This window comes from Kogia breviceps, chromosome X (assembly GCF_026419965.1).
Source record: "Kogia breviceps isolate mKogBre1 chromosome X, mKogBre1 haplotype 1, whole genome shotgun sequence".
NCBI lineage: Eukaryota > Metazoa > Chordata > Mammalia > Artiodactyla > Physeteridae > Kogia > Kogia breviceps.
The window spans coordinates 75,202,357-75,217,799 of record NC_081330.1 but is presented as its reverse complement, the minus strand read 5'-3'; the positions used below and the strand labels follow the sequence as shown (position 1 = coordinate 75,217,799).

At 37.7% G+C, this 15,443-nt stretch overlaps 1 protein-coding gene across 4 annotated transcripts in view; it reads right to left on the bottom strand.

Moving 5' to 3' along the window:
* OPHN1 (oligophrenin 1) overlaps nucleotides 1-15,443 on the bottom strand; it is a 731,745-nt gene that overhangs the window by 417,136 nt on the left and 299,166 nt on the right. For all 4 annotated transcript variants that reach the window (XM_059051488.2, XM_067023139.1, XM_067023140.1 and 1 more), the window contains exon 5: nucleotides 9,382-9,453. In XM_059051488.2, coding sequence (XP_058907471.1) covers nucleotides 9,382-9,453 — 72 coding nt within the window. The remainder of the gene's footprint in view (nucleotides 1-9,381; nucleotides 9,454-15,443) is intronic.

The window sequence follows — 15,443 nt, the reverse complement described above, 5'->3', positions numbered from 1 at the left end:
TCCCAGGATCCAGGGACAGCTTCCCCGGGAGAACACACGGCGCGCCTTGGGCCTGTGCAGCGTCACGTCGGCCTCTGCCGCCGCGGACTCGCCCCGCCCCCGTGCCACTCCCTCCCCACAGCCTGAGTGAGCTGCAGCCCCCGAATCAACTGCTCCTTTAACATCGTCCTGTCTGAGCGAAGGGCAGTCGCACTCGGACAACCTACACGCAGAGGCGGGACCAAGTCCAAAGCTGAACACCAAGAGCTGTGCAAACAGAGAGGAGAGGGGGAGGTCTCTCCCAGCAGCCTCAGAAGTGGCGGATTAAAGCTCCACAATCAACTTTAAGTGCCCTGCATCTGTTGAAAACCTGAATAGACAACGAATCATCCCAAGTTGAGGAGGTGGACTTTGGGAGCAAGATATACTATTATTTTCCCCTTCCTTTTTCTTTTTGTGAGTGTGTATGTGTGTGCTTCTATGTGACATTTTGTCTGTATAGCTTTGCTTTCACCATTTGTCCTAGGGTTAGACCGACCCATTTTTCTGTTTTTTTTTTTAAAGGAAATTTTTCTTCTTAATAATTATTTTTTATTTTAATAACTATACTTTATACTACTGTCTTCTCCCTTTCTTTCTTCCTTTCTTCCTTCCTTTCTTCCCTCCTTCCCTCCCTTCTTCCTTCCCCCCTTCATTCCTCCCTCTCTTCCTTCCTCCCTTTCTTCCTCTGCACCTTCCTTCCTTCCTTTCTTGCTTCCTTCCTTCATTTCTTCCTTCCTTCCCTCCTTCCTTCCTTTTCTTTCCTTTCTATTTATTCTACCTTTTATTTTGAGCCGTGTGGATTAAAGGTTCTTGGCGCCCCAGCCAGGCACCAGGGCGGTGTCCCTGAGGTGGGAGAACCAACCTCAAGACACTAGTCCACAAGAGACCTCCCAGCTCCACGTAATATCAGACGGCGAAAATCTCCCAGAGATCTCCATCTCAACACCAAGACCCAGCTTCACTCAAAGACCAGCAAAGAACAGTGCTGGACACCCTATCCCCAACAAAGAGCAAGACAGGTCTACAGCCCCATCCATTAGCAGAGAGGCTGCCTAAAATCATAATAAGGTTACCAACATCCCCAAACACACCACCAGACGAGGACCTGCCCACCAGAAAGACAAGATCCAGCCTCATCCACCAGAACAGAGGCACTAGTCCCCCCAACCAGGGAATCTACTCAACCCACTGAACCAACCTTAGCCACTGGGGACAGCCACCAAAAACAACAGGAACTACGAACCTGCAGCGTGCAAAAAGGAGACCCCAAGCACAGTAAGATAAGCGAAATGAGAAGACAGAAAAACACACAACAGATGAAGGAGCAAGATAAAAACGCACCAGACCTAACAGGTGAAGAGGTAATAGCCAAACTACCTGAAAGAGAATTTAGAATAATGATGGTGAAGATGATGCAAAATCTTGGAAATAGAATAGACAGTTTGAAAGAAAGAGTTAACAGGGACCTAGAAGAAATAAAGAGGAAGCAAGAAACGATGAGCAACACAATAAATGAAATGAAAAATACTCTAGATAGGATCAATAGCAGAATAACTGAGGCAGAAGGACGGAGAAGTGACCTGGAAGACAAAATAGTGGAAATAACTACTGCAGAGCAGAAGAAAGAAAAAAGAATGAAAAGAACTGAGGACAGTCTCAGAGACCTCTGGGACAACATTAAACGCACCAACATTCGAATTATAGGGGTCCCAGAAGAAGAAGAGAAAAAGAAAGGGACTAAGAAAATATTTGAAGAGATTATAGTTGAAAACTTCCCTAATATAGGAAAGGAAATAGTCAATCAAGTCCAGGAAGCACAGAGAGTCCCATACAGGATAAACCCAAAGAGAAACACGCCAAGACACATAATAATCAAACTGTCAAAAATTAAATACAAAGAAAACATATTAAAAGCAGCAAGGGAAAAACAACAAATAACACACAAGGGAATCCCCATAAGATTAACATCTGATCTTTCAGCAGAAACTCTACAAGCCAGAAGGGAGTGGCAGGACATATTTAAAGTGATGAAGGAAAAAAACCTACAACCACGATTACTCTACCCAGCAAGGATCTCATTCAGATTTGATGGAGAAATAAAAACCTTTACAGACAAGCAGAAGCTGAGAGAGTTCAGCACCACCAAACCAGCTCTACAACAAATACTAAAGGAACTTCTCTAGGCAAGAAACACAAGAGAAGGAAAAGACCTACAAGAACAACCCAAAACAATTAAGTACATGGTAATAGGAACATACATATCGATAATTACCTTAAATGTAAATGGATTAAATGCTCCCACCAAAAGACACAGACTGGCTGAATGGATACAAAAACAAGACCCATATATATGCTGTCTACAAGAGACCCACTTCAGACCTAAGGACACATACAGACTGAAATTAAGGGGATGGAAAAAGATATTCCATGCAAATGGAAATCAGAAGAAAGCTGGAGTAGCAATTCTCATATCAGACAAAAGAGACTTTAAAATAAAGACTATTACAAGAGACAAAGAAGGACACTACATAATGATCAAGGGATCTATCCATGAAGAAGATATAACAATTGTAAATATTTATGCACCGAACATAGGAGCACCTCAATACATAAGGCAAATACTAACAGCCTTAAAAGGGGAAATCGACAGAAACACAATTATAATGGGGGACTTTAACACCCCACTTTCACCAATGGACAGATCATCCAAAATGAAAATAAATAAGGAAACACAAGCTTTAAATGATACATTACACAAGATGGACTTAATTGATATTTATAGGACATTTCATCCAAAAACAACAGAATACACATTTTTCTCAAGTGCTCATGGAACATTCTCCAGGATTGATCATATATTGGGTCACAAATCTAGCCTTGGCAAATTTAAGAAAATTGAAATCGTATCAAGTATCTTTTCCGACCACAATGCTATGAGACTAGATATCAATTATAGGAAAAGATCTGTAAAAAATACAAACACATGGAGGCTAAACAATACACTACTTAATAACGAAGTGATCACTGAAGAAATCAAAGAGGAAATCAAAAAATACTTAGAAACAAATGACAATGGAGACACAACGACCCAAAACCTATGGGATACAGCAAAAGCAGTTCTAAGAGGCAAGTTTATAGCAATACAATCATACCTTAAGAAACAGGAAACATCTCGAATAAACAACCTAACTTTGCACTTAAAGCAATTAGAGAAAGAAGAACAAAAAAACCCCAAATTTAGCAGAAGGAAAGAAATCATAAAGATCAGATAAGAAATAAATGAAAAAGAAGTGAGGGAAACAATAGATCAATAAAACTAAAAGCTGGTTCTTTGAGAAGATAAATAAAATTGATAAACCATTAGCCAGACTCATGAAGAATAAAAGGGAGAAGACTCAAATCAATAGAATTAGAAATGAAAAAGGAGATGTAACAACTGACACTGCAGAAATACAAAAGATTATTAGAGATTACTACAAGCAACTGTATGCCAATAAAATGGAAAACCTGGAAGAAATGGACAAATTCTTAGAAATGCACAACCTGCTGAGACTAACCAGGAAGAAATAGAAAATATGAACAGACCAATCACAAGCACTGAAATTGAAACTGTGATTAAAAATCTTCCAGCAAACAAAAGCCCAGGACCAGACGGCTTCACAGGCGAATGCTATCAAACATTTATAGAAGAGCTAACACCTATCCTTCTCAAACTCTTCCAACAGATAGCAGAGGGAGGAACACTCCCAAACTCATTCTATGAGGCCAACATCACCCTGATACCAAAACCAGACAAAGACGTCACAAAGAAAGAAAACTACAGGCCAATATCACTGATGAACATAGATGCAAAAATCCTCAACAAAATATTAGCAAACAGAATCCAACAGCACATTGAAAGGATCATACACCATGATCAAGTGTAGTTTATCCCAGGAATGCAAGGATTCTTCAATATACGCAAATCAAACAACGTGATACACCATATCAACAAACTGAAGGAGAAAAACCATATGATCATCTCAATAGATGCAGAGAAATCTTTTGACAAAATTCAACACTCATTTATGATAAAAACCTTGCAGAAAGTAGGCATACAGGGAACTTTCCTCAACATAATAAAGGCCATATATGACAAACCCACAGCTAGCATCGTTCTCAATGGTGAAAAACTGAAACCATTTCCACTAAGATCAGGAACAAGACAAGGTTGCCCACTCTCACCACTCTTATTCAACATAGTTTTGGAAGTTCCAGCCACAGCAATCAGAGAAGAAAAAGAAATAAAAGGAATCCAAATAGGAAAAGAAGAAGTAAAGCTGTCACTGTTTGCAGATGACATGATACTATACATAGAGAATCCTCAGGATGCTACCAGAAAACTACTAGAGCTAATCAATGAATTTGGTAAAGTTGCAGGATACAAAATTAATGCGCAGAAATCTCTGGCATTCTTATACACTAATGATGAAAAATCTGAGAGTGAAATTAAGAAAACACTCCCATTTACCATTGCAACAAAAAGAATAAAATATCTAGGAATAAACCTACCTAAGGAGACAAAAGACTTGTATGCAGAAAACTATAAGACACTGATGAAAGAAATTAAAGATGATACAAATAGGTGGAGAAATATACCATGTTCTTGGATTGGAAGAATCAACATTGTGAAAATGATTATACTACCCAAAGCAATCTACCGATTCAATGCAATCCCTATCAAATTACCACTGGAATTTTTTACAGAACTAGAACAAAAAATTTCACAATTTGTATGGAAACACAAAAGACCCCGAATAGCCAAAGCAATCTTGAGAACGAGAAATGGAGCTGGAGGAATTAGGCTCCCTGACTTCAGACTCTCCTACAAGGCTACAGTAATCAAGACAATATGGTACTCGCACAAAAACAGAAATATTGATCAATGGAACAGGATAGAGAGACCAGAGATAAACTCACACACATATGGTCACCTTATCTTTGATAAAGGAGGGAAGGATATACAGTGGAGAAAAGACAGCCTCTTCAATAAGTGGTGCTGGGAAAACTGGACAGCTACATGTAAAAGTGTGAAATTAGAACAATCCCTAACACCACACACAAAAATAAACTCAAAATGGGTTAAAGACCTAAATGTAAGGCCAGACACTATCAAACTCTTAGAGGAAAACATAGGCAGAACACTATACGACATAAATCACAGCAAGATCCTTTTTGACCCATCTCCTAGAGAAATGGAAATAAAAACACAAATAAACAAATGGGACCTAATGAAACTTAAAAGCTTTTGCACAGAAAAGGATACCATAAACAAGACCAAAGGACAACCCTCAGAATGGGAGAAAATAGTTGCAAATGAAGCAACTGACAAAGGATTAATTTCCAAAATTTATAAGCAACTCATGAAGCTCAATAACAAAAAAACAAACAACCCAATCCAAAAATGGGCAGAAGAACTAAATAGACATTTCTCCAAAGAAGATATACAGATTGCTAACAAACACATGAAAGAATGCTCAACCTCATTAATCATTAGAGAAATGCAAATCAAAACTACAAAGAGATATCATCTCACACCGGTCAGATTGGCCATCATCAAAAACTCTAGAAACAATAAATGCTGGAGAGGGTGTGGAGAAAAGGGAACCCTCTTGCACTGCTGGTGGGAATGTAAATTGATACAGCCGCTATGGACAACAGTATGGAGGTTCCTTAAAAAACTACAAATAGAACTACCATACGACCCAGCAATCCCACTACTGGGCATATACCCTGAGAAAACCATAATTCAGAAAGACTCATGTACCAAAATGTTCATTGCAGCTCTATTTACAATAGCCAGGACATGGAAGTAACCTAAGTGTCCATCAACAGATGAATGGATAAAGAAGATGTGGCACATATATACAATGGAATATTACTCAGCCATAAAAAGAAATGAAACTGAGTTATTTATAATGAGGTGGATGGACCTGGAGTCTGTCATACAGAGTGAAGTAAGTCAGAAGGAGAAAAACAAATACCGTATGCTAACACATATATATGGACTCTAAGGGAAAAAAATGTCATGAAGAGATTAGTGGTAGGACGGGAATAAAACACAGACTTACTCGAGCATGGACTTGAGGATATGGGGAGGGGGAAGGGTGGGCTGTGATGAAGTGAGAGAGTGGCAGGGACATATATACACTATCAAATATAAATTAGATAGCTAGTGGGAAGCTGCTGCATAGCACAGGGAGATCACCTCTGTGCTTTGTGACCACCTAGAGGGGTGGGATAGGGAGGGTGGGAGAGAGGGTGATGCAAGAGGGAAGAGATATGGGAACATATGTATATGTATAACTGATTCAGTTTGTTGTAAAGGAAAAACTAACACACTATTGTAAAACAATTATACTCCAATAAAGATGTTTAATAAATAAATAAATAAATAAATGGTACTGGGAAAATGGACAGCTACATGGAAAAGAATTAAGTTAGAACACTCCCTAACACCATACACAAAAATAAACTCAAAATGGATTAAAGACCTAAATATAAGACCGGATACTTTAAAACTCGTAGAGGAAAACATAGGAAGAACACTCTTGGACATAAATCACAGCAAGCTCTTTTTTGATCCACGTCCTGTAGTAATGGAAATTTTAAAAATATATAAACAAATGGGATCTAATGAAAGTTAAAAGCTTTGCACAGCAAAGGAAACTATAAACAAGGCAAAAAGACAACCTTCAGAATGGGAGATAATATGTGCAAATGAATCAACAGACAAAGGATTAATCTCCAAAATATATACACAGCTCATGCAGCTCAATATTAAAGAAACATACACCCCAATCAAAAAATGAATAGAAGATCTAAATAGACATTTGTCCAAAGAAAACATACAGATGGCCAAGAGGCACATGAAAAGCTGCTCAACATCACTCATTATTAGAGAAATGCAAATCAAAAGTACAATGAGGTATTACCTCACACCCGTTAGAATGGGCATCATCAGAAAATCTATAAACAACGAATGCTGGAGAGGGTGTGAAGAAAAGGGAACCCTCTTGCATTGTTGGTAGGAAAGTAAATTGATACAGCCCCTATGGAGAACAGTATGGAGGTTCCTTAAAAAACTAAATATAGAATTACCATATGACACAGCAATTCCACTACTGTGCATATACCCCAAGAAAACCATAATTCAAAAAGACACATGCACCCCAATGTTCTTTGCAGCTCTATTTACAATAGCCAGGTCATGGAAGCAACCTAAATGCCCATTGACAGACGAATGGATAAAGAAGTTGTGGTAAATATATACAATGGAATATTACTCAGCCACAAATAGGATTGAAATTGGTTCATTTGTAGAGACGTGGATAGAGCTAGAGACTGTCACACAGAGTGAAGTAATTCAGAAAGAGAAAAACAAATATAGTACGTTAACGCATATATATGGAATCTAGAAAAATGGTACAGATGAACTGCATTGCAAAGCAGAAATAGAGACACAGATGTAGAGAACAAACGTATGGAATCCAAGGGGGGAATATGGGGGAATGAATTGGGAGAGTGGGACTGACATACATACACTAACACGTATGAAATTGCTAATAAGAACCTGCTGTATAAAAAAAAAATTAATGGTGCATTTTGAAAAAAAAATTAGAAACATGCATATTATCCATCAATATCACTTCAGGAATGTATCTTAAGGAGATGATTAGACAAGTTTGGAAATCTGTATGTAAAAGGATGTTCATTACAATATTTTTTATGGTAGTAAAAAGAAACAGAAAAAACCTAAGTGACCAACAATTGAGAATGCATAAATGGGTTATGGCACAGCTATTTAATGGAATATTATATTGTATGTAGCCACTTAAAAAATACTAATAGGAATTTCACCTTTCTGAGGCTCAGTTTCTTCATTGGGATAGTGAATAACATACATCCTACCTCACAGGTTTACTGTAAGAATTAAGGAAGACTGAATATGTAAAATCCCCAGCCCAGGCATGAGATACAGGAATTACATAACATAATTTTTTTTTTCCTTTCCCTTAGATAACAGGAAGTCAACCACTGCAGCATATTTTACTTTCATTTTTCCTGTTCTCACCGGGAATGAAACAAAACCAGATGTAAGGGTTTTCCCATCATCTGTCCTTCTTCATCCCCTTAATCACTGTTATGTTAACAACTGTCATGTTACTTAACAAGTAGCTAATTATTTTCATACCACACTTGTGATTTTAAAGGCTATTTTTCCTTCAATTATACATTTTCCCAATTAAGTATTCAATGATGAGCTGAGTGGAATCCAGAATTGCTGGCCTATCCAGAGAACTCACTTTGCTTGAATGCCAGTTACTCACATAATGCCATGTCAACCTGACTGATGATACCAGGCAATGGAAAGCACATCCACTAGTCTGCTCTTTCTTCTCATAACTTGCTACTTTCATAGCCTCATCCAAAATGCTTGTCAAGGTATTCCATATGATAACCACTGTGCAGTGTGTTCTTAGTCCTAAAAGGGCCAGATGCTTGGTCAAGAATCTACATTTAGTTCTGGTAGGCTGTCTTGGTCACATGTTACATATATATTGGAGCTCACAAGATAGGCCTACCCCTAGTTGTAAAGAATAAACTTGATAATTATTCATACCCCTTCATGAGACACTGGGGAATCAGAGAGATCCATGGGAATCTGACATTATCTGGTAATGCTGCCCTGTCCAATACAGTAGCCACTAGCTACATGTGACTCACTGAGCATTTGAAATGCGACTAGCATGACTGAGAAATTGAGTTGTTAATTTTATTTTCTTTATATAGCTTGTGCCTATCATATTGGACAGCATAGATCTAGACAGTACAGTTTAATGGAAAGAATGTGGGATTTGAAGCTAAATAGATCCTCAGGTTTAAATCTTGTCAACTGTTAATTACTAACTATATAGCTATAACTTTGATCATGTTCTTTATCTTGTTCAAACCTCAGTTGCGTGATTTGTAAAATGCGGATAATACCAGAACCTCACAGGGTAGTTGTGATTAGAGAATGAATGTAAAACACCTAGCCCGGGGCTCATCACATGGTAAGTCACCTTTAAATAATAGCTAATTATCAAGCTCCCCATTTTCCATATGGAGAAACTGAAGCGCCAAAAGAAGTGTCTTGTCCACAGTTACAGAGCTACTTGGAAGCACAGTAAGGAGCCAAATCCAGATTGTCTCACTTTTTTTGATAATGAGTTTTCCTATAGAGACGAATCCTCCTCACCCCTGAAGAGTGAAGGGTGGTAGCCCAAACAACTATTCAACTGCTATAAAAAATATCTTATACATGTAGAGAAAATGTACCTTTGTGAAGCCTATTTGTTCCTTCCGGAAATTTTCCAGGGGTTTGATCAGCAAATCACTAGCATTGTGTACCTAGAGAAAAAGAAAGAACACGCAAAATAACTTGTAGATTAGCAAGGTTCAGATTCAACATTCATTGTTACTAGGGTATTTCCTTGTAATACACCATCCTGCAAAATGTTAACTAGTTTGCTGGTTTGTTGGGTTTTGTTAATGTTTTTCCCATATTGGTCTTTTAAAATCAAATGCTTTGACGACTACCTTAAGTGAATACCATGGGAGACAGCACAGGGGAGCGTTTTTCTCAAGGACAAGAGCCCTTCCTGTGGGGGAGAAGATGAGAGTGTGGGTTCTCCAGTCATAGAGACAAGGGTTCAAATTCCAGCTGTGCCACTTAAAGTAATTTGCCACTCCAAACCTTTGTCAAATAGGATCATCACAGCACCTATGTTGTAGACAAAGTACCTAGCACAGAGTAAACACTCATTGTGGAAACTTGGAAGGAGTCAGAGAAACCACCCGATTTCTTGAATTCTAAGATTCATATTTTAACATTTCTGAAATCACCATGCATCATAGTTTGTCAGTGTTTTCCCTTCTTAGCAGCACATAAAATAATGACTCATCTAACAATCAATGACATCTTAGATTTAATGAGGGAATTACTCCCTAACCCTGGAACAGTTGAGTAACTGACCTAGCTTTATGCAAACTGGTTATGAAGAAATGTTAAAGTGAACATTTTGCTTAAATTAACAAGGGTTTCAAAAAATCTTCTGGGTCCTTGATACTCAAAATATGGCCCACTAACAAGCAGCAGCAGCATCACCTGGGATCTTGTTAGAAATGTAGAATCTCAGCCTCCACCCCAGACCTATCAAATAAGAATCCTTATTTTAACAAGGGCCCTAGGTAATTTGTGTGTACACTAAAGTTTTAAAAGCACTGTTCTAGCTTTTTGTTTAATTTGTTTTAAGTTGGAGCTATTGGTATAATTAGACATTTGGATTCATTTCCTTAACTACTCACCAAAACTTTATTCTTTCATTAAAAACATAATGGAAAATTGGGATTAAGTTGATGCTTTCAAACCTTTCAATGTTTATGATGTATCTGGGAATTAATATAACTGTACATAGAAATAAAAATCTGTGAAAAATCAGAGATAATATTAATACCAAAGTTGGAGAGGTGTGGAGTCAAGTTTAAATTTGAAAAAATAAACTTTTTCTCCTAAAAAACAAATCAAATGCTGTGAGAGGAAATGACAGAAGGAACATTAGGGGCATTTCTCTGTAACTTTACTGGTAGTCTGATCTGAGTTTTTAATCGATAAATATCCAGGGTCATGCCCAGAAACAGACACAGGAAGCCTGAAGTATATGTGGAAAAGAGAAGAGAAAGGGAATGGAAAATACATGAAAAGGCCAATTGCACCAAGTGCAAATCATTTCATGGTAGGCAAGTGAGTTAGCAGGAATAGCATCAGGAAAAATCCCAGTATAAATTGTTTCCAGCCCTGCCCTGGTGTGTCATGAAACCAGAACATTTCCCTCAGAACTAGGAGTGTATTACAGCATCACAGAGAATACAGGACCAGGCCTTCTAACAACCTAACTGTAAGTTCAGAACCTGACAGGAACAGCCTGTCCAGGTACTAAAAATATTGGTATTAATATGGTGTTGGAAATATAAAAGCATCATATCCAAATTGAATTCCTTACACAGTGGGCAGGTAGAGATATACAAAGCTTTGTCTTCATTTAAACCTCTTGGGAGATTTCATCTATCCAATGCAACAAGTGGGGTTTGTTTCTTCAGAGGTACGAATTAGCTGCAGTCTAATTTTGATCCACTACAAGACAAGAAAATGAGGGACTGGCTTTGTTATCAGATGAGATAAAGTGTCAGTAAGACAAGATATGTCTTTATAACAAAAATAGAATAGAGAGTAGGAAGCCAGTTTTAACCAGTTCTGTATTCTCCAGAGTAAGAAGCAATTTTTTTTTTTTTTTTAAAGAAGCAATTTTTAAACTACCAGCAAGAGCAACACGAATTGAGGCATTAATACATATTGTATCCAAGTCCTACAGGCACTTTGGACCTCTTATTTTCTATCCAGGTATGATTCAACGTTCAACTAAATGGGCAAACTCTTATCCAATCAAAGCTCCATGATATCAAAAATAGACACCAGTGACTATCCTTGATTGAAAACAATAATTCTCTTACTAAAAGTACCAGCCTGTCTCCTTTGCCCAATACACTCTACATTTCCATGGATTGTGAATTATGTGCTATCAACTTTGTGCACCCACCTGGAAATAAACTAAGTTATTGGTGTCATAGATTACATACAGGGAATAATTGTTCTTCTTTACTATTGTGGAAGTTTTAAAACATGGCCACAAATTCTATGATACTCCTCACAATGAGAAGGAAGGTCTACATCTCCTCTACCTTGAATATGAGTGGGTTTGTTACTGCTTTGAACAAACACAGTACAGCAGAAGGGATACTACATGACATCCCAGGCTAGGTCATAAAAGGCCAGTAACTTCCACCTGGTTCCCTTGGAACACTCCCCATGAGCCCTGAGCCACAATATAAAAAGTTGGACTACCCTGGGACTACCAAGTTAGAGAAGCCTAATGTAGACATTCTTGTCAAAAGACCCGTTGAGCCCAGCCCTCCAGTCATCTACCTAAGGTGCCAGATATGTGAGTGAAGTTATTTTGGACCCTCCATATCACCCCACCTCCAAGGTGAATACCACCACATAGAGCAGAAGAATCTCTGAGCTGACCCCTGCATGAATTCCTGACCCACAAAATCATGAGATAAAATTAAATAGTTTTAGTTTATATCACCACATTTTGGAATAGGGTATTATGTGACAATAGAAAATTAGAAAAACTATTTCCAGTTTCACAAAGATAACACAAAAGTAGCCAACTGGGAAACACTGAGGAAGTTTGTCTTTGCATAAGAAGTGAACATGCCACTTCTAAAGAGAGTAATATGTGTCAAGCCTCTGTACGGATATTCAGCTGAGCCCTTGCATATTCAAGCACCCCAAGGATGGTACAGGTGCCAGTTTTTCATGTTCCGCGGGGGATTTTCTTGCATAAGTAAGTGTGCCAGTAACTTCTCACAGAGTTCATAAGGCTACTGTTTATACGTTTGGCCCTGTACCAGTCTAGAAAAGTAGTACATAGTTCACTTAAATTGGAGTCGAGAGTTTTCCTTAATTGCATTGGCAATACTGCTCCCTGTCTCCTACAACACAAATAGATACTCTGAACCTTTTCCTCTCTTTAACATTCATTGGTTATTATACTAATTTCTGCCAGAACATAGAGCTAGAAATGTAGGAAAATGTCACACTGAGGATTGGCTCTTTTTTCTTTCCCATTCAGCTTTACCTTTAAACTCCTTAGAAATCTAACAATTACTCAAAAAAGCCATTTTAAGTAAACTTGGCCTTTACTCCCTTTCTGATCACTGCATTCATTTTGTGAGCTCTCTAGGACAAAAGCTCCTGCCTACTATATCACAGTAGAAGCCCCAGCATAAGTGACATTCTAAACATATTAGTGAGTTTATCTAAAATCTGGTTGTGATGGAATAAAACCAAACTAGATAGGCCACTTACTAAAACAGAGATGGCATTCAATCCAGTAGTGAAGAATTGCTCAGGAATCTTTGATGGTTAACCAATTACCAAAAGAAGGCATTGAGGGTACACTGTTTTAGGTCATTCTTGGCAGTCCTCAAAGAAAGATCTTACCATTGCCAACAGTTACCTTCAGAGTTAGAAAGGCATCTAGGCAAGCCTCCTATCGTTAATCATACAGAAAGTCTGTTATCCAGACTTTTAAAGGCCACTTTCAGAGGTACTACATCCTCCCCCACTGTACTTTTTAAGAAATAAAAGTGGGGATGCTCCTCTTCATTTATTCCCTCCATAGTTTCTTCAATAATTTAAAATTCATTTATGAGAATGACTAGACATCTGCAGTTGTCACATGCTAGGACTATGAACTTCCTTCATGTTCTACTAAAGTTTCTTTGGGCCACTTTTTATAGAAATTATAAAAAGCTGTTTAACATCTACCATATTGAGGTACAGGAGTCCTTTTACCACAGTTCCAGGAAATGAGAGAGGTGCAGTCAAGCAACGATTCCTGGCATCTTGTAAAAGGCCTTCATTGAGCCTAACCTACACAGCATTCCTGTAATTAAATGGGAAATGGGGAGCCAATACTCAAGACATGACTGAAGAATTGAAGGAACAAAAGGCACAACATAATTAAAGGCAGAAGAAAATGAGTCAGTCCTATGGAAAACAGCCAGCAAGTATGGTGAGAAAAACATCTCAAAAGGTGAATCCTTCTTCAATATTTTAGAGCTTTGTAAATGGGTAAATAAAAGAGATCAAGAAATAACTAGGGCTGCAGAGTTGTACAGCTGACATTTCTAGTGGTATCTGAATGAAATAGGGGTGAATGCCTTTGAGATCAACATTGGTAGCAGTCCACAAACTCTTATGACAGAAGAAAATATTTAGTAGAGTGTGGATTAGCTAGTGGGGCATCTAACAGGCTCTGGGAAAACTACCCATATTGGTCTCTCTTAACTATCATTAGAAGCAAATCTCTTAAATGAAGAAAATTCCCAAGTCAAATTTCCACAAGCCAAATCTTGGGGGCAACAAAAGACAACTAGAAACATTTATATAATCAGTGCTTTTTGCTATTATAAAACACTACCATATTCATTTTATCGTTTGGAGTACTTACAACAAACTTGGAAGGTGGGAATTTTTTCTCATTCCACATATAAAGAAAGAGAGACTAGAAGAAATAAAGTGATTAGTGTGAAGTCACAAATAAGTTAGTGGCACAGCAACTATTAGCACCTAAAGATCTAATTTCCCAGATTTAAGGTCCCTGACTTCAATCCTAACTCTCTAGGAGCTGAGATGAAACAGTAGCAGTATTCTGAGAAGCCAGTACCACCCTGTTGAAAAGGAAGAGTGATTACAGATTAAAGAACTCTTGCTATTGGAATAAATGGGTTTAACAAAACTGAGCTGCCAATACAAAGTCATCCAATGAGAGAAAGGGAAAATAGAACACTTTGTTGTCCTTAACATTGTTTCCACTTGACCCACATGCTCCTAATAAAAATAAATATTGACCAACATAGGTACTTCTACATTTAAGTCTCAGTTAGCTCTGGTGTGTGGCCAAGGACCTTCATTTTTAACAATTTCCCAGGTGACACTGGTGGTACAGGTCTAGGGACCACACAAAAAGATTATTTATTCAATTGTTAAAATAGAGTTCACAAAAAAATATAAATACTTAGGAATAAATCTAACAAAATATGTATAAGATCGTTATGAGGAAACTATAAAACTCTGATGAAAGAAATCAAAGAAGGTCTAAATAAATGGAGAGATAACCCATGTTCATGAATAGTAAGACTTAATATTTTTAAGATGTCAGTTTGTCCCATCTATAGATTCAATGCAATTCCAATCAAAATTCCAGCAATTTGTTTTGTGGATATTGATAAACAGGTTCTGAAGTTCATACCCTACTTCAAGACTTACTACAATGTTACAGTAATCAAGATAGTGTGGTATTGGTCCATAACATTTTTCACAGAACTAGAACAAATAATCCTAAAATTTATATGGACTGACAAAAAACCCAGAATTGCCAAAGCAATCCTGAGGAAAAAGAATAAAGCTGGAGGTAAAAACCATCCAGACTTCAGACAACATTACAAACCTACAGTAATCAAAGCAGCATGGTATTGGCACAAAAGCAGATATATAGATCAATGGAAAAGAACAGAGAGCCCAGAAATAAATCCACAGACATATGGTCAATTAATCTATGACAAAGGATGCAAGAATATACAATGGAGAAAATACAGTCTCTTCAACAAGTGGTGTTGGGAAAGCTGGACAGCTATGTAAATCAATTAAATTAGAACACTCCCTCACACCATATACAAAAATAAACACAAAGTGGTTTAAAGACCTAAAT